This window comes from Staurois parvus, unplaced genomic scaffold (genome assembly GCF_062004578.1).
Source record: "Staurois parvus isolate SC_StPar_1 unplaced genomic scaffold, SC_StPar_1.0 ptg002841l, whole genome shotgun sequence".
NCBI classification, from domain to species: domain Eukaryota; kingdom Metazoa; phylum Chordata; class Amphibia; order Anura; family Ranidae; genus Staurois; species Staurois parvus.
The window spans coordinates 245,536-265,776 of NW_028320637.1; the positions used below are offsets into that span (position 1 = coordinate 245,536).

The 20,241-nt window shown below is 41.5% G+C and overlaps 1 protein-coding gene across 4 annotated transcripts in view; it reads right to left on the reverse strand.

Annotated features, from left to right (window-relative positions):
• Positions 1-953: 953 nt before the first annotated feature.
• ARHGAP44 (Rho GTPase activating protein 44) overlaps positions 954-20,241 on the reverse strand; it is a 67,525-nt gene continuing 48,237 nt past the window's right edge. Inside the window, exons 16-21 of one of the 4 annotated variants that reach the window (XM_089666785.1) lie at positions 19,778-19,996; positions 12,199-12,630; positions 10,892-11,025; positions 10,341-10,685; positions 9,933-9,985; positions 2,110-2,247 (exon numbers count right to left, since the gene is read on the reverse strand). In XM_089666785.1, coding sequence (XP_089522911.1) covers positions 9,978-9,985; positions 10,341-10,685; positions 10,892-11,025; positions 12,199-12,630; positions 19,778-19,996 — 1,138 coding nt within the window. In that variant the 3' untranslated portion in view covers positions 2,110-2,247; positions 9,933-9,977. Of the gene's footprint in view, positions 2,248-9,932; positions 9,986-10,340; positions 10,686-10,891; positions 11,026-12,198; positions 12,631-19,777; positions 19,997-20,241 lie in introns of all 4 variants that reach the window. The other 3 variants (XM_089666787.1, XM_089666786.1, XM_089666788.1) reach the window with 3 other exon arrangements.

Consider the following 20,241-nt stretch of genomic DNA (forward strand, 5'->3'; position numbering starts at 1 on the left):
TGTCAAATTTAAGTGTGGGCGCACAACTAAATACCCAATTGAAAAAAAAAAATTAATTGTCCTATTTTATTTCTGAAAGGTGGGCGTGCCATTTATACATTAATTTTTAAAAATTGCGTTTGGATTATTTTTTTGGAAATGTATTAATAAATTAATCTTACATTTTTAGATTGCTAACAATAATCTAGTAAGAGTGTTAATATCCTGATTTAAAAGATTCATGTCAAATTTCTTTAAGTGTGGGCACACATACCCAGTTGAAAAAAAATAATTTTCCTATTTTAATTCTGAAAGGTGGGTGTGCCATTTATACATAAATTTTTAAAAAATTGCGTTAGGATTATATTTTGGAAATGTATTAATGAATTAATCTTAACGCAATTTTTTAAAAATTAATGTATAAATGGCACACCCACCTTTCAGAATTAAAATAGGAAAATTATTTTTTTTCAACTGGGTATGTGTGCCCACACTTAAAGAAATTTGACATGAATCTTTTAAATCAGGATGTTAACACTCTTGCTAGATTATTGTTAGCAATCTAAAAATGTAAGATTAATTCATTAATACATTTCCAAAAAAATAATCCAAACGCAATTTTTAAAAATTAATGTATAAATGGCACGCCCACCTTTCAGAATTAAAATAGGGCAATTATTTTTTTTTTTCAATTGGGTATTTAGTTGTGCGCCCACACTTAAATTTGACATCAATCTTTTATATCAGGATATTAGCACTCTTGCTAGATTGTTAGCAATCTAAAAATGTAAGGTTAATTCATTAATACATTTCCAAAAAAATAATCCTAACAATAATCTAGCAAGAGTGTTAAATTTGACATCAATATTTTATATCAAATTTGACATCAATATTTTATATCAGGATATTAAGTGTGGGCGCACAACTAAATACCCAATTGAAAAAAAAAATTAATTGTCCTATTTTAATTTTGAAAGGTGGGTGTGCCATTTATACATTAATTTTTAAAAATTGCGTTAGGATTATATTTTGGAAATGTATTAATGAATTAATCTTACATTTTTAGATTGCTAACAATAATCTAGCAAGAGTGTTAAAGAAATTTGACATGAATCTTTTAAATCAGGATATTAAGTGTGGGCGCACAACTAAATACCCAATTGAAAAAAAATTTTCTGAATTAATCTTAATGCTTAGATTGCTGCTGCCAACCTAGCAAGAGTGTTAATATCCTTATTTAAAAGGTTTACGTCAAAAGTTCTTAAAGTCTAAGGGTGGCGCACAACTAAATACGTAATTGAACTAGAAAATTGCCCGATTTTAATTTCGGGAGGTGGGTGTACTCTTTATAAATTAATTTAGGTGCGGTTTTTGTAATATAAAAAGCCACATTCACTTAAATTAATATTCAGTATTAAGTGTTTCTCTTTTTTCCCCTTATTTTTGAAAATACATATTTTTAAATACATAATAAATATATTGGGGGGAGTACCAATTAAAAAAAAAAAAAAAAAAAAAAATCAGATGTTACTTCAAGATACCAGTAGCTATGCAAGGCTTGCCTAAAACTATGTACAACTCTGAGTCTCAATAAATAATACTAAACATTTAAATAATCCAAGTTGAAAAGAGGCAAAGCATGGCGAGATGCAATTAGGAGACTTAAGACCGAGGAATAAAAACCATCTAGAATTTGCGGCAAGAGGTTGTGGAGCATCAAATCCTCACATTGCAGCATTAATCAACGATATTGACCCTCCAAAAAAAGGAAGTGTGAGATTTGTGGGAATAAGATAGCAGCACTAACTACAATAAAATGGCGGACACATGACTCCCGTTACTCATAAAATAATTATTAAGATACAAAAAAATGGACTTTTGACACCTTGTTACCTGCCTCAGTGGTCCAACAGACATAAACACACTGAACGTGGACACGGAATTATTGTTAGACAAATCCCTTTTTTTTTTTTTTCGAGGTTTGGTGGGAAAATTGGACAATGGAGACCAATGTGTCATAAAAGGCCTGTTCTTCGGAAAGGCACCCCCACCCTAGGAGCACGATGGGGATCATTTGCAGGAAATTGGCACAGATTTGGCTGTTGGGCACAAGGTGTAGTTATTGTCAGAGGGCCGTACTTTCGGACTCCTCATCCGATTCTGTTCTGCCCTCCGCCGCACGCCGCTGCTGTTCTTGCTTCATGGCATCACGTTGCAAGGCGGTGTCAATCTCTATGAGGATAGATGGAATGTCAAAATGGATGATATCTGAAAAGCAAGCGGTTGAGAAGAAAAGTGTTCAAAAGAGCCCACACATTTTCCAAATCGGATTTGACACACAAAAGACGTTTTAGCATTACTGCCCTCTTGTTGCCGGTAAACGAATTGGTCCAATTATACCAGGGTCCCCCCGGAGGTTAATAGGGGATCCTTGAGCAAGGAGCAATTTCTGCCTCTCAGATATGTTACCATTGACACCAAAGTTGGATTTCCGTGAGCAAGGACCAATTTCTGCCTCTCAGATATGTTCCCATTGACACCAAAGTTGGATTTCCATGAGCAAGGACCAATTTCTGCTTCTCAGATATGTTCCCATTGACACCAAAGTTGGATTTCCCACACAAAGAAGTTTTAACGTCACCACACGCTGATTGCCACTAAACAAATTGGTCCAATTATACCAGGGTTCCCCCAGAAGTTAATGGGGATCCTTGAGCAAGGAGCAATTTCTGCCTCTCAGATATGTTCCCATTGACATCAAAGTTGAATTTCCCTGAGCAAGGAGCAATTTCTGCCTCTCAGATATGTTCCCATTGACACCCAAGTTGGATTTCCCTGAGCAAGGAGCATTTTCTGCCTCTCACATATGTTCCCATTGACACCAAAGTTGGATTTCCCACACAAAGCAGTTTTAACGTCACCACACGCTGGTTGCCACTAAACTAATTGGTCCAATTATACCAGGGTTCCCCCGGAGGTTAATGGGGATCCTTGAGCAAGGAGCAATTTCTGCCTCTCAGATATGTTCCCATTGACCCCAAAGTTGGATTTCCGTGAGCAAGGAGCAATTTCTGCCTCTCAGATATGTTCCCATTGACACCAAAGTTGGATTTCCCACACAAAGAAGTTTTAACGTCACCACACGCTGGTTGCCACTAAACGAATTGGTCAATCATATTAGGGTTCCTTCAGAGGGGGTTAATAGGAGTTCCTTTAGTAAGGAGCAAGTTCTGCCTTCCAGATACATTCCTATTGACACCAAGTTGAATTTGTACACACAGAAGTTCTGACTAGGGTTCCTACAGAGGTTAACAGAGGCTCCTTGAGCTAGGAGCAATTTCTTACCTCTCAGTTATGTTCCCATTGACACCAAGTTCGATTTGGCACACAACGAAGTTCTAATATTACCAGAGTCTTGTTGCCGCTACACTAATTGGTCATTTGTACTAGGGTTCCATGGAGCCCCAGGGTTCCTTCAGAGGGGGTTAATAGGAGTTCCTTTAGCAAGGAGCAAATTCTGCCTCTCAGTTATGTTCCCATTGACACCAAAGTTGGATTTCGCACACAAAGAAGAAGTTTTAACGTCACTACACGCTGGTTGCCACTAAATTGGTCAATTATATTAGGGTTCCAAGGAATCCCAAGGTTCCTTCAGAGAGGCTTAACATGAGTTCCTTTAGCAAGGAGCAAATTCTGCCTTTCAGATACATTCCCATTGACACCAAGTTGGATTTGGCACACAGTGAAGTTCTAATATTACCAGAGTCTTGTTGCCGCTACACTAATTGATCATTTGTACTAGGGTTCCATGGTGCCCCAGGGTTCCTGCAGAGGGGGTTAATAGGAGTTCCTTTAGCAAGGAGCAAATTCTGCCTTTCAGATACATTCCCATTGACACCAAAGTTGAATTTGTACACTCAGAAGTTCTAACATTACACTAGGGTTCCTCCAGAGGTTAACAGAAGCTCCTTGAGCTAGGAGAAATTTCTTACTCTCAGATATGTTCCCATTGACACCAAAGTTGGATTTGGCACACAATGAAGTTCTAATATTACCAGAGTCCTGTTGCCGCTACACTAATTGGTCATTTGTACTAGGGTTCCATGGAGCCCCAGGGTTCCTTCAGAGGGGGTTAATAGGAGCTCCTTTAGCAAGGAGCAAATTCTGCCTTTCAGATACATTCCTATTGACACCAAGTTGAATTTGTACACACAGAAGTTCTAACATTACACTAGAGTTCCTCCAGAGGGTAATGTGGGTTACTTCATTTTAACATATCTGAGCTGCAGAAATTGTTCTTTGTTGAACACCAAGTTGGGCTTGGCACACAAAGACACTCTAACATTACGCTCTGGTTGCCACTAAACTAATTAGTCAATTATACTAGGGTTCCTCCAGAGGTTAATAGGGGTTCTTAGAGCTAGGAGCAATTTCTGCTCTCAGATACAATTTATTGCCAAAAGTATTGGGCCCCCTGCCTTTCCACGCACTTGAACTTTAATGGTCTCCCAGTCTTAGTCTGTAGGGTTCAATATTGAGGTGGCTCACCCTTTGCACCTATAACACCTTCAACTCTTCTGGGAAGGCCGTCCACAAGGTTTAGGAGGGTGTCTATGGGAAGGTTGGACCATTCTTCCAGAAGCACATTTGTCAGGTCAGGCACTGATGTCGGGGGAGGAGGCCTGGCTCTCAGTCTCCGCTCTAATTCATCCCAAAGGTGTTCTATGGGGTTGAGGTCAGGACTCTGTGCAGGACAGACAAGTTCCTCCACCCCAAACTGGCTCCTCCATGTCATTATGGACCTTGCTTTGTGCACTGGTGGGCAGTCATGTTGGAACAGGAAGGGGCCATCTCCAAACTCTTCCCACAAAGTTGAGAGCATGAAATTGTCCAAAATATCTTGGTTTGCTGACACCTAAGAGTTCCCTTCACTGGAACTAGGGGGCCAAGCCCAACCCCTGAAAAACAACCCCACACCATAATCCCCCCTCCACCAAACTTTGCACTTGGCACAATGCAGTCAGGCAAGTACTGTTCTCCTCCACCAAACCCAGACACGTCCATCGGATTGCCAGACAGAGAAACGCGATTGGTCACTCCGCAGAACACGTCTCCACTGCTCTAGAGTCCAGTGGCGGCGTGCTTTACACTACGGCATCCGACTCTTTGCATTGCACTTGGTGATGTAAGGCTTGGATGCAGCTGCTCAGTCATGGAAACCCATTCCATGAAGCTCTCTACACACTGTTGTTGGGCTCATCTGAAGGCCACAAAAAGTTTGGAGGTCTTTAGCTAGTGACTCTGCAGACAGTTGGCGAGTTCTGCGCACTGTGCGCTTCAGCATGCGCTGACCCCGCTCTGTCATGTGACGTGGCCTACCACTTGGTGGCCGAGTTGCAGTTGTTCCCAGTTGCTACCACTTTGTTACAATCCCACTAACAGAATACTTAGTAGCAAGGAAATGTCACGGATGGACTCATTGCACAGGTGGCCACCTATCACGGGACCACGCTTGGAGTCACTGAGCTCCTGAGAGCGACCCATTCTTTCACCAATGTTTGTAGAAGCAGTCTGCATGCCTAGGGACTTGATTTTATATACCTGTGGCCATGGAGGGAATTGGAACACCTGAATCCAATGATTTGGAGGGCTGGCCCAATACTTTTGGCAATATAGTGTATGATCCCACTGACACCAAGTTGGACTTCATACACAAAGAAGCTCTAACATTACTACACTCTGGTTGCCAATAAACTAAATGGTCAATTATCCTAGGGTTCCATAGAAACCTAGGGTTCCTCCAAAAAGTAATAGGGGTTCCTTGAGTTCAAAGCAATTTCTGTCTCTTAGATATGTTCCCATTGACACCAAGCTGGATTTTGCACACAAAAAAATTCTAACATTACTACACACAGGTTGCCACTGAACTAACTGGTCAATTATACTAGGGTTCCTTCAGAAGGTAACAGAGGTTCCTTGAGCTAGGAGACATTTCTGCAACTCAGACACATTCCAACTGGCATCAAATTGGATTTGGCACACAGACGTTCTAATATTACTACACTATGGTTGCCACTAAACTAATTGGTCAATTATACAAGGATTCCATGGAACCCTACGGTTCCTCCAGAGGTAAACTGGGGGATTCTGCCTCTCAGATATCTTTCCACTGACACCAAGTTTGAATTCGCACACAAAGAAGTTCTAACATTACTACACTCTGGTTGCCACTAAACCAATTGATCAATTATACTAGGGTTCCTTCCGGGGGGGTAATAGGGGTTCCTTGAAAAAGGAGCAAATTCTTCCCCACAGATATATGTTCCCATTGACACTAAAGTTGGATTTCGCACACACACAAGTTCTAAAATTTCTACATTCTGGTTGCCTCTAAACTAATTGCTCAATTACACTAAGATTCCATGGAACTCTAGAGTTTCTCCAGAGGTTAATAGGAGTTCCTTGAGCTAGGAGCAATTTCAGACTCTCAGATACAGTACGTTCCCATTGACACCAAGTTGGATTTTGCACACAAAGACATTATTTCATTACCACACTCTGGGTACCACTAAGCTAACCAGTCAACTATACTTGGGTTCCATTGAATATCAGGGTTCCTCCAGAGGTAATAGGGGTTCCATGAGCAAAGGCCACACAGATACAGTACTTTCACACGCAAAGAAATGTTAACATTACTACAGTCTGGTTGCGACTAAACTAACTGGTCAATTATACTAGGGTTCCTCCAGAAGGTAACGGGTTCCTTGAGCTGGGAGCCATTTCTGCAACTCAGATACATTCCAGCTGACACCAAATTGGTTTTGGCATACATTGACCAATTCGTTTAGTGGCAACCATAGTGTAGTAAAGTTATAACGCCTATTATACAAGGAATCCATGGAACCCTAGGGTTTCTCCAGAGGTTACGGGATCCTTGAGCAAGGAGCAAATTCTGCCTCTCAGATATGTTTCCATTGACACCAAGTTCAATTTCACCCACAAAGAAGTTCAATTAGTTTAGTGACAACCAGAGTGTAGTAATGTTAGAACTTCTTCGTGTTTGAAATTGAACTTGGTGTCAATAGAAACATATCTGAGAGGCAGAATTTGCTCCTTGCTCAAGGATCCCGTAACCTCTGGAGAAACCCTAGGGTTCCATGGATTCCTTGTATAATAGAGGTTCTAACATTACTACACTATGGTTTTCACTAAACTAATTGATCAATTATACTAGTGTTCCTCCCAAGGGGGTTATGGGGGTTCCTTGAGCTAAAACCATTTCTGCCTCTCAGATACGTTCCCACTGACACCAAGTTATATTTGGCACACAAAGAAGATCTAAACATTACTACACTCTGGTTGCCACTAAACTACTTTGCCCTCCAATTCCTTCTGTATCAAACTGTATTGTAATTGTACTGTCCCACTTCTATTGTAAAGTGCTGTGTAAACTGTTGGCACTATATAATAATAATAATAATATTATAACAATATTAATTATACTGGGTTCCATGGAACTCTAGCGTTCCTCCAGAGGTTAATTAGGGTTCCTTGAACAAGAAAACATTTCTGCCTCTAAGATAAGTTCCCATTGACACCAGTGTCTCCCTCACTGGACCAAGACCGGAGCGTGGACTGAGACGGCTCTCATAGTCCTGGACGTTCACCTGTCCTCAGCAGAATCCTGGAGTGTGAGCCTAGAGGAAAATGTCCTCCTGTTACTGTGCAAACGTTTTGGATTATCCCATGCCTTAACCCCTCTCTGGTGTAAAGTTCTTCAACAATAAATATCAAAAAGACATCCCCAATGGGGGCAGTTCTCTCTCTCTATATCTCTTGGCATAGCATGAATAGAATTACAAAAAAAACCCATGTAAGAGTTGTAATCGACTGAGCCATAGTAAATTGTCGAATTTGTTGCAGGAGAAAACTTAAGTCATATTAAAGTATAAAAATGAATAAGTTTGAAAACATTTTGCTTGTTAACAGACCTCTTTTATCAATCTTATTTGAATGTTTAATCTTCACCAAAGAACACAAGTTTGCCCCACTCTACTTCCCAAGCTGATGAGAATTAAGGTAGATCCCAGGTGGCCAATGGTTTTGAGGCTGCAGAGAAACCATTTGCTTGCCATAACACATTGTTATCACTTTTGTATAAACAGAACATAATCCAAGTACATTAAATTTTCAAATACATTATATGGGCATAAGCCTGTGGACACTTGACCATCAAACCTACAGTGTATCAGCTTTATGGAATTTCATTCCAAAACCATTACCACCGGTCTGCAGCTGGAACCACCTCAACTGTTCTGGGAAGGCTTTTCATTAGATTTTGGAGTATGTCTGTGGGAAATTCATTCCAAAGACCATTTGTCAGGTACTAGCGATGGACCAGAAGACCCAGCTAACAAATGGCATTACAATTCATCTCAAAGGTGTTCAGTAGGGTTGAGGTCAGGGCTCTGTGTAGGACACACAAGTTTCTCCACACAAATTAGTCAACCATGTCTTTATGGAGCTAGCTTTGTGCAAAGGGGTGCTGTTACTCCGGAGTAGAAAATGGCCTTCTTCGACGTGTTTCTACAAGGTTGGAAGAGCACAATTGCCTCAAATGTCATTTTACGCTGTAGCAATAACAGTACCCTTCACTGGAAACATCATAACTCAATAAATTGTAAGGGTTCGAATAGTTTTGGTCATATTTACTAAAACTGAAGAGTGCAAAATCTGGTGCATCTCTGCAGAGAAACCAATCAGCTTCCAGGTTTTATTGAAAAAGCTTAACAGAACTAGCTGAAGTTAGAAGCTGATTGGCTACCATGCACAACTGCATCCAATTCTCCGCAAATCTCCTCCATAGTGTTGGTGTGTTAACACCAGGTATTCAAAAATCTTTGACTGCATAGTGTAAAATTTTGCTGAAAAAGTTATATTCAAGTGTGTTAGGATATTATAAAAAAAACAGCTAATACAGCCATACAAAGAGTTGAAACCTTTACAGTTTTTACACCGATTACCAAGATACAACAGAACATGAGATAGACATCTCACCAACATCAGGTTACAAAGGTTTAAAAACCAACCTACAACAAACACATTGGTTCATACAGGCAACAAAACAACAGCTAGAAGCACAGGGTACGACACCGCACACCTTCCCAGTTAGACCTTTGTGTTGGTGGACATGTCTGTCAAGCGCTGAAAGGCTAAGCCATGCGTTTATGGGGTGGCAGGCTCATGCGAAGTCTGCCACCTCAGGGAAAGTCATACACATAGCTGTCCACTACTGCTCAACGAAAGTCCTACTGGCTTGCCAGAACATTTGTGCGCACAGCAATGCCAACCAGGCACAGTATGGTTAGAGATGGAAACGCTCTTGAAAACAAACACGCAATAATATCTTAAGCAGCGTGGAGTATGAGTATGAGGTTACAGAGTGCCGGGGAATGTATTGTGAAGTGCAGCGGATTGCACGTTCATTTCCAAAAGCGTCCACGACTTTCGTCAAGACAGCTACATGTATAAACATCAACTGGGGGTCAGGCCAAGAACAGAAAAAAGGCAACAGTTTAGCATGGGTGGGCAACCAAAGCTGACTGGTGAAAACAGGTTATTATAGTACTTGACATCCCCGTAGGTTCAGCACATTCTCCATCATAGGCATAACCAGAATACCTTGCAATGATAGGGCTCCCATGTCTTTTAAACGACTATAAATATTCTAGTACCATACCTTTCACAGATTGGAAACTTCATGGTTTGGCAAATGAAACAATACCTCTTATGTATAGAATTATTGGAAATAATTATGCCAATATAATAAAAAATTCTGCTAATTATGCATATGGCGAGAACAGTATGACCAACAGGGTGCTAAACAGATATTCATTGGTTGCCTTAAAGTGAATGGTCAAGGCGGGTGTGAAACGCTTGAAGCTCTAGCTTACCAGGAGACTCCCCCTCACACATATCCAACACAGCGCCACTCAACGTCAAACGGCTGCGAGGAAACGGGAAGGGAGAACGAGGGGAGACAAAGGGAACACAACAAAAAAAAAAACAAAACAAAACACTTAGTGCTTTTGTTTGTGGGAGATGGAGAGAGAAGAATATTGGCATATATCCGTCTTTGTAATTACAGTAAACCTCGATTATTCTTTTTTAAATCTTTCCATTTTGAGAGATTCTCAAGAGAATCCAGAGAGATGACCCGAAGAGTTAACTTAATCTTCAGTTCAAAATGTTTACACAGTCATTTTAAGTATTTGTTTCTATGAGATATGGTAGAATCTAAATATTTTATATATAAAACCTATATATCTCCAGAGGCGGAGCAGGGAAAGAAATCCGCTTACCTGTAGACATACTATCCCCAGGAGACAAGCCATCTAAGATACTGTTCTCCGAAGACTGAGGACTGGAAGCAGACTGACTTGGTGGCTGGGGTGGAGGAAGAGATGGCCTTTGCCGTGGTTTAGGAGTAGGACGGGCTTTTGTTAAAGTGCTGGTCACAGATGGGGGAGAAGCCAGGTTTGGGGTCAAAGAAAGAGAGCCTTGGTAGCTGAGTCCATAAGGTGATGGTGTGCTGGGAGGGGTCGGGGAAAGACTGACAGGAGAGGGCTGACCTGTTGATTGGTCTGACACTGCTCCTGTCTGGGTGTATGTTATCTTAGGTGGAACTGGTGCAAGTTTCTTGGATGCTGTGAAAACAAAAACAAAAAGTTGAAAACCATGAGATCAGTTAAGCTTGTACAATTTCAAAACTGTATTATTTGGAGTTCACCCCAATATCGTAGTGGATTCTCTTGAGGTCTGTAGAGAAAAAGCCTTCACAAACATGATATTATGGATCTTACCACCAACCAGCCAGAAGTCTATTGGAATACTAAATCATATCTAGAAGTACCTTTCCTAAGAGAATGAGGACTTTGTTCCGTTGAGAGCTGGCTTAGGCCTATTCCACCTGCAGACACCATATGACCAGTGCTTGGACTTCCCTTTGGTCCAGAAACCGGAGAAAGCTCTTTCCCTTTTAACGTACTGCAAAAGAAATTTGCAACATTCATGAAGAAAGTTTCCCTGACTTGATAGCTACATTTTGGCCCAAACATTATCCATTAGCAAACAATCCATTTAGCTGTGTCCTGCTACTTTTTCTTTAATTTTTTTTTAAATTTGATGACTAAAATACAAATTAAACACCAGAAATCAATATTTTTATCTGACAGATGCCCAATTAGATTTCAGCATTGGCTTTGACAAATTAAACCTTAAAATTTTGGACACCTTTTTGAAGGCCCATATATGTTATAGAACCCTTTTTGATGGCATTTATACATTATAGAACCCCTTTCTGAAGGCCCATATACATTACAGAATCTTTCAGTTTCCTCCTTTAAAGTGGTATTTCCATGGCTCTTGAAAATGGTATTAGAAATCTGAGTTTTTATTAAAAAAAATAAAATAACTATCTAGATATAAGACTGGATTTAAGTTTATAGTACTGGTGATGCTAAGATGCTTCTAAAGCAAGCTAGCATTTCCAACAATTCTAATTCAAAGCTTTTTTTCAAATAGAAAGAGGCAACTACATTTGTGAATTTCAGCAGTTTCTTAATGTGCCATACAGAACAAGCCAAATCATTTTCATAATAAAATAGTCTAACTCAAGGCTGTAAAATGGCAGTGCAAAATCTTATCTGTATTTTTCTATCCTCTTGCCTTTACCTGGCCCATGCCAATTTTAGTTTACTTTCATTTTTGTTACATCCCCCCCACCCTAGTTTTGACATTGGGATTGCCATCAAGGTCTGTCAAGTAGATACTGTGGAAGATTTTGGTCTGCTGCTGATCATTGAATCCGAGCCATCACATCAATCTAATTCTTCTTGTAGAAGGAACTATTTTCTACAAGTCAACAGACTTTGCTGTGAGACTGACTCATGCCGCTGACTCATTGTTCAAATAAGCGCATCTGAAATTTGTTGCCTTCAAACCCCTACGGATATTTTAAGCCTTGCAAGTCCTTTGGCGGAATTTGCTACAGCTTAAGCACAAAGACACTGAAATTCTGCAGAATTTATCTTAGCTGTTTGGATGATTACCTGCCAAAAGGAACAATGTCTTGGTCTAGCAAGCCTTTGAACTCTACATCCTTTCCATGGTGAGGCAGTTTTATTAGATACACAGCAGATTTTTTTTTTTTTTAATTACCTAGTCAGCTTGGTTCCTCTGTCTCGAGCACAGGAACAGCTGAGCCATGGGGGCGAGGCAGACATTGCGGGTAGGTTAGGGTTACCAGATGGGTCAGGTTTGGTTAGGACGAGTGGGGTTTTGATGTAGAGGGGTGAGACGTTAGGCTCAGAAGCGTGAGTTTCAGAAAGGGAGCTTTGCTTAGTGAGGTGCAAAAAGCAAGGTTTAGGGTTGGAGTTTATGTCAAGCTTCGGAGGGGAAGGAGGCAAAGTTTGGCTGTAACCAGCCCACCGAAAGGTAGAGGTGGCATCAGGCCTGACAGATGGTGGAGCTTTTGGAGGGTGAGGATGGAGGGTAGGGTGCTGTGAGCATGGGTACGAAAGGGGTCGGTCTTCTTCAGGGGAAGGGTAGTTGTAACAGGAATCCGACCACTGGGGCGAAATCTCATCTCCGCTGTTCGGTGTTGGGGTGCGGAGAAAAAAAAAAAAGACACAAGAACAACAACAACAGAAAAAAATAGAAAACAGAAAACAAGAGCAAAAATATTTGTACAAGGAAGAACCCAACAAGTGTAAAGATATGATATGAAGTGTGAAACGCGTAGGGCTGGAAATTAAAGGTAGCAATTGGCGAGAAAGCCATTGCGCTGTAAAACACAGAGCGACTGAATGCAGATTTTATGGTAGCTACAGACACAACACATATAGCCAATACGTACAAACACATACAACCGCAAAACATGCAATTCTGTACAGCGACAACACATAAAAGCAGACACAATCTAATATGCAGGGATTTGAATTGATGGGACACATTTTGGATATAAGTAATTCTTTGCTGTGCCGGGGCCTACTTGAATTTACCTGTTTGGTCAACAAGATTCGAAAATCGGTTTAACAGGCGGTAAAACAAAGACAGGAACATTCAGGAGAGAAGCGTAATAATGAACAGTTATGCCTACAGACATTGCAAATTAGCACACTTCACTGGCCAATACCCTTGCAAAAGCATCTATTAAAATTCAATTGCAAAAATTAGATGTATGTTCCATCAGAAACCATTGGCTACTCTAAAAGGCCTTATTATTTAATATGCAGAACCTTTCAAGTACCAAAAAAAGTTCTCCAATTTTTAGTTGTCTACACCAAGGTACAATAAATGCTCATGTACACAGGCATCATTTTCCAGCATGTCAAATGCAGGTCAGCATATTCCCATTGACTTCAATAGGGTAGTGTAGAAGACAGGTCAGAGCAGCCATTCTCAACCAGAGTTCTGTAGAACCTGAAGGTTCTTCTAGAGCCACTCAACCTTTAACATAGAGGAACCCTTGAAATACCCTTTTGGCTTCAGGGAACCCCTGCTAATAATTATCGTATAGACAGCTCACAGTAGATTAGTGCAATGGTCAACATGAAGAATGGTCCTTACATGTGGTCATTGGGAGGAATTACTTCCTTATAGATAGCTAAAAAGATCTCTGATCTCAGTGGTTACTCATCTGAGAGGCAAAAATCACTTTTTGCCTGAGGAACCCCTAGCAACCCCTGGAGGAACCCTAGGATTCCATGGAACCCTGATTGAGAAACCCTGCTCTAGAGGTTGTTGGGGGTTCCTTGAGCTGTGGCAGACTGACCACCCATCTTATAGTTCGTGAATAGCTCTGGAGCCAGAGTCAGTGGCATGCCACCAATGGTCTTTTTACATGTCTGTAGGGGCAATCTTCTCACTGACAACCACTGTCAGGTGCCACTTTCCATGAACTTTAATTTTGTGATTATTCCTGATAATTACTTTGTGAATATAACTGAAAATCATTATTGTATTTTAATTCAGAGCAATTTAGTGTTAAAGAACCCCCATGAGTGTCAAATGACTCTAGATCACATTTTTAAGCACAAGGCCCCCAGGCTGAATGTGGCCTGTCATGCCATTTCAAGTGGCCCTTGCACCTCTCCTGGTCTCTGCTGCCAACTGCTGATACAAGATGGGAGATACAAATGGAGAAACAGAAAAAGGGCGCACCGACCTAGTGCATTATCGTTTAAAATAATTTATTAAAGAAACAAAAATAGGTATCGTACTCACGATGGACATAATAACACAGGCATGTCAAACTGAACAAGATGTATGATCCAAACAACATCTGAGTCCATACGATGGAACCCTGGATGACCAACTGGCTAACGCCAGGCTCTGAGGAAGAGGTTGTGTCCTCGAAACGCGTTAGCCAGTTGGTCATCCAGGGTACCATCGTATGGACTCAGATGTTGTTTGGATCATACATCTTGTTCAGTTTGACATGCCTGTGTTATTATGTCCATTGTGAGTATGATACCCTTTTTGTTTCTTTAATAAATTATTTCAAACGATAATGCACTAGGTCGGTGCGCCCTTTTTCTGTTTCTCCATTTGTATCCAGTGTATTCGGACCACCCCGGTCTGTTGAGGGCAGCAAGCAGTGCATATTCCAGAAAATTCCAGAACATTCCTATTGGGTCTACTGAGTCCTTTCCTAGCGCAGGAGTAAAGTGTTTGTTGTACAAGATGGGAGATGAGAGGACAGAACTCCTCCACCAAATTCTGCACTTCTTCGTGCAGCCGCGGAAAGGCTTGTCTTTGAACCCCCCCATCTCAACAGTTCGCAGCAGGGGGAGGACAGAACTCCTCCTCCAGATCCAATACCTTCTTGTGCAGCAGCACTCCCTCATCGCCACCTCCCTTGGTCTCGGCATTCAACAAACTAACAGCTGACTCCAGCCCTCCTCTGCTCTTTCACCAGACCCTGCACTTTCTGCTTCCCATCCCCCCCCCAGCTTATTCCCAGCAGCAGCACAAGGTGAAGGGGGTGTATTGCGATGTATGGGAGGGTGGGGAACTCTACTTCTGAAGGTGAGGGGACTCTGGACATCTAGTCTTACAGATATAACTGCCCTTTTGAGGGCAACCATAATGCTAATGTGGCCCATGATGAAATTGAGTTTGACACCCTTGCTCTAGAGCAGTGGTTCTCAACCTTCCTAATGCCGTGACCCTTTAATACAGTTCCTCATGTTGTGGTGACCCCCAACCATAAAATTATTTACCCAGTAATTATAATTCATGAGTGTCGTTTTACCTCCAATACTGCTGCTTTCAACATAGTAGCTGCTTTCAACACAGTAGCTGCTCTTTACACATCGGAAATGTGTTTTCTGATGGTCTTAGGGGACCCCTGTGAAAGGGTCGTTCGACCCCCAAAGGGGTCGCAACCCACAGTTTGAGAACCACTGATCTAGATATTCCATATTCTTTATAACATATTGTAACATATTATAGTTTTTAGTAGGGCATTCCCTGGGACCTGATAATTATTTCAAAGGTTCCTCTGGGATAAAAAGGTTGAAAAGGCTGGTTTAGGGCTGCGTTGGACCTGCTTTGCCCTCCTATTGAGGTGTGATTAAAATGCAAGCAAACAGGTCAAACGAAGTCTTTTCTTGCTTTGCACTGGAATGCATGCATTTGAGCATGAGCTCTAAAGATGATTGGCTGTCATAAGTCACTGCACTTTGTGTATTGCCATAAATCATGGGACGAGTTTACAATTGGAGATCCAAAAAGCTGGTCTATAATTACTCAATGGCAAATCCTAAGAAATATAAAGAGAAGATTACATCCTGCATATGTTCATGTGTTTATATTAAGGGATGGTCCACCCGCCTCCAGCTAAGTTATGCCTTGAAACAGCTGCAAGTCCTGACCAGGGGCAACCATACTAACTGTTTCAGGATTGGCCGCCTTACCAGTTTTGCAGCAGAGACTAGCCAATCATGAAGCAGTCGGAGGAGGAATGACGTTCTAACACCAGAAACCACTTGGAAGACAGATCGGCAACTGGATGGAGAGTTCCTTTTGGAAAGAGAAAGTTGATACAGAGGTAACTCTTCAGTATCCGAATTGTTTATAAAAAGAATACAAAATAGGTAACCTTTTTGATGTTGGAACTGCGTTTATGACCCGTCCCTGTTTTACTGGGCTTAAGAGGGACTGAGCTGTTTAAAGCGGACACACAGACAGAAATAGAACAGAAAAGGCGTGTTATAAAATAAAAAGCAGCAAAGGCGCAATGACTGACCAGCCGGCAGCCATGAGACGGGTGAGAGGTGACGTACAGGCTGCTAGCCACGCACACAGCAAAGCAGTATGAAGTCGCTTTGTGTTGCAAGCAGGCCGCTTTTAGGTCCTGAAAGGGGCAGATATCATGTGAGTAACCAAAGCCCAGGACTTACAGCCAGAACAAAATGGCTGGACTGTTTTCCCCGGAGCCAAATTCTGGCAGATTTGCATGTGGTATTATAGGGCTTGAATCTCAAAAACAGACAAAATTTACTAATAAATATGGTAGACATTGATAAAAAGAATGCCTTTCCCACCGAAATTCATCAATGAGGAACTCAAGTTTTTGAACATATTTGAACATGCAAAATTAGGTCTTTAATCAAACAGTGCCTAAAGATAGAGGCGGGGCGGACTGACAACTCATGGGGTCCCCAGGCAATAGGGGATCATGGGGCTCCTGTGTCCTTGCCCAAACTCAAAAAAGCCTATGAAAAAGGTACCAGGGACATCTCATGGGGCCCCCTACTGACCCCAGGCCCTCAGGAAGTGCCCGAGTTTCCAAATGGTCAGTCCACCCCTGGATAGAGGTGATGTCTTGGCTGAAATGCTGGTATTTCAACCATTTAAGAAAACTATTAATGGTTGTGATGGTGTGTACAAAATAAGAACACCCTTGGCTTCAGAAGTTGGTATTGCCCACTTTGGCAGAAATGACTTTGTAGACTTTTTGCAAACCAGTCTCCAACATTGACTTTTGAAAGTTTTACCACTCCACCACGCAAACTTTCTTCAGTTGCAAGAGAATTACGTGTTTCCTTGCACAAACTGCCCATTTCAAATTCACCCCCAAAATTCAGTAGGATTCAAATCAAGGCTTTGTCCATAACCCTCCAGTTCCTCTTTGTGGGTCACTCCTTGGATTTACTTGGGTGCTTCACATCATTATTGTGTTGGAAGGTCGTTGCATTCCCATTAAGCACATTAAATATGATACAGAATTCAGGGTTGACTCAAGGAGGTTGATTTTTACTAAAGGTTAATAGACTTCTCACTTTTCAAGGGAAATTGCACTTTTCAAGGTAATTTTCTCCAGCGTTGGTGGATGGGGTGAAGCTCTGCTGACTTCCATCATCTATTCATGTGCAAGCAAACATGCTGTTTTTCTATTACCCTTGCAAGTGATTGGGTATTCTTTGTGAAGTGCAATTCCACCACACGCACTAAGTTATGGAGAAACTTCAACGTGAACAGCCTGATTGCATTTGGAAAATAAACCCCAATGATTGCAAGCTGCCCAAGCCCTGAAGCACCACAACATCCCAGGACCAGAGGCGGACTGACCATTTGGAAACTCGGGCACTGCAGTAGGGGGCCCCATGAGATGCCCCTGGCACCTTTTCATAGGCTTTTTTGAGTTTGGGCAAGGACACAGGGGCCCCATGATCCCTTATTGCCCGGGGGCCCCATGAGTTGTCAGTCCGCCCCTGCCCCGGACCATAACATTTCCACTACCATGCTTTAAGGTTGATAGGAGCTTCTTCTCCAGAAATGCTGTCTTTGGCTTGCTCCAAATAGTCTGCTCTTATTGTGCCAAATCAACTCTACTTTTAGGTCACCAGTACCCAGCCTATTGTTCTAGAAGGCCTAGTCTCAGCCTATATGTTCAATTGCAAACTATAGTCCCTTTTCTGACTGTAGATGCATGCACTTTGATACTAAGAGTTACCTGCAGATCCAGCAATGATCTTGGAGACTTCTTTTAGCATCAAAAGGGTCAACTCTTGGATTGAACTTGTTGGGCTGGCCAGACCTGAACAATTTAGCAGTGCTTTGAATCTACTCCACTTTCAAACAAATGTTGTAATTTTTTTAAGCATCTTGCTAAACTGAATAGACAATTTTCCTCCTGGAGGCCTAAAAGAGGTAATATTCTGGGCATGATGACACCACACACATCAAAGGCAACCAGAACACCAGACCCCAGATTGTTAGTTAAGATAGGTTCTGCCTGCATACTCCCTAAGGAAGTCCTATTCTGTGGCATCTTATCTGGAATATGAAGTTATAATTGCATGGATTTGAAGTGGTGGCACTTAATTTACCCATGTAACCAATCTGCATTTTCATTAATTTAGATCATGAGAATACACCATGTTCATTTTAGGTTTCATTTGTATCCCTTTTATTTGTAGGCACTGTATGAATGAAGACCTTTATGTTTGCCTGTTCAATTATATTTATCAATTTTAATTGATAAAACGAAAGTCAACAATTTCCATGGGGTGTACTTACTTTTTCCCCAGACTGTATATTTGAATAAAAGCTCATATGAAGAGCCCTATAGAAGTGTTTTTTTTACAGTTTTTTTTAAACATGAGTTTCTGTAAGTACAGGTTGAAGCATTTTTCTACCCAGCTGCATATATATATATATATATATATATATATATATATATAATTTTTTTTTTTTATTTCACAAATGGTGCAAGTGGTCCCTGAATAATGTTTCCATAACTTCTCTTTTTCTGCTGGCTCAGGACTGTCTCTTTCACCTATGGTCAGCAGTGGACAATCCCAAAACAAAAATGTAAAGGCTGAATACCAGAGCCAAAGAGTTATCAAGAGACAGCTTGCAACAGTTATGAGGGTCAACTTAAAGATACTCTTTTAGGAAACAAGAAATCAAGGTTGTCTGTTTAGCGATTTGCAGTTCAGCTCATTAACCTCCACATGTAAAGTCAGACCCCTATCGGAAATCGGTTGTGTTGAGATTGGTTCCCAGGAGATATGCTGCCATAGGACTGTATAGGCATTGTTGTCCTCCAATCACAATCAGTCTTTACAATACGTAATTTAGATGAGGGCTCTGACTTAACACAGCGATCGGGTGTCTGGTAAAAGTTGATGAGTGTTGTAAATCATGAAACAGATCCTGTTTGTGAAACAAGTTTAGTCCTTTCCTTTGGACCCTGTTAAAAATCAAGATAGTTCTGCAGCTGAGTCTCAAAATACTTTAAAGTGAGTCTGTTTGCCATTTTAACTTTTAACGAGGCCAAGGGCATGGCTTCATTGACTTTCACACTAAGGCCCACCACATGCCACCTTCCCCCATCCATTCAGAGTGCCTCAAAGGCTAGGGTGGTGCAACTAGACAGTTGAGATGATGGGTAGGGAAGACCTGTGCAAAATGTAGGAATGTTGAGCCCTTTTGCCATTAAAAGTTTAAAATGGCTGACAGGTTTCCTATCAAGAGATCTGGAAAATCCAAAAAAAAAAAAAAATCTGTTTTGCAAAACAAAAGGCTTTGGTCTAAAGACAACGAGGCCTTGAAAAAATGAATTGCATGTGTATGGTAAACGGGGAAAAACAACCAAATGGTGACCAAAATGGATAACGGGGTTGGTAAACCTAAAAGCGGTCTTGGGAGAGAATTGCAGTTAGGGTGTTCAGAGAGACAGGGTGGCGAAAATGAAAAGTGGAGGTGATGGCAGTTGAGTGCTTACCTTATCCTCTCAGGACCCGGCTGGGAGCCGCTACTGGGAGGAGTAGGGGAGGGACTTTCTACGGACAAGTCGGGATTTGGTGACTGAGGTGTGGCTGCGGTTTCGAGCGGAGGTGGAGGAGCAGGGGGCTGCACAGCGGGCGGGGTGGAGGGGCCTTTGCGGACTAAGGAAGAACCGCGGCGGGCAACCCAAGAAGTGTCCATCACCCGTACGCCCATGCTATGGGGGGAATACAAAGACATCTGCTTACCATCTCTACAAGGGAGGTTAGAGAAAAAGAAAAGACTGAGCCAGAAACAGCGTGATAAACAAGGTCCCCGCAGTGGGGAACGAAAAACAGAAACAAAACAAGAAGAGGTTAAAGTAAAAGAAAAATAAACACACAACACAAAACATGAATAAACAATCCCACCTGGAAGACAGCAGATCGTTCCAATGAAACAGAATATAAAACATACCATTCT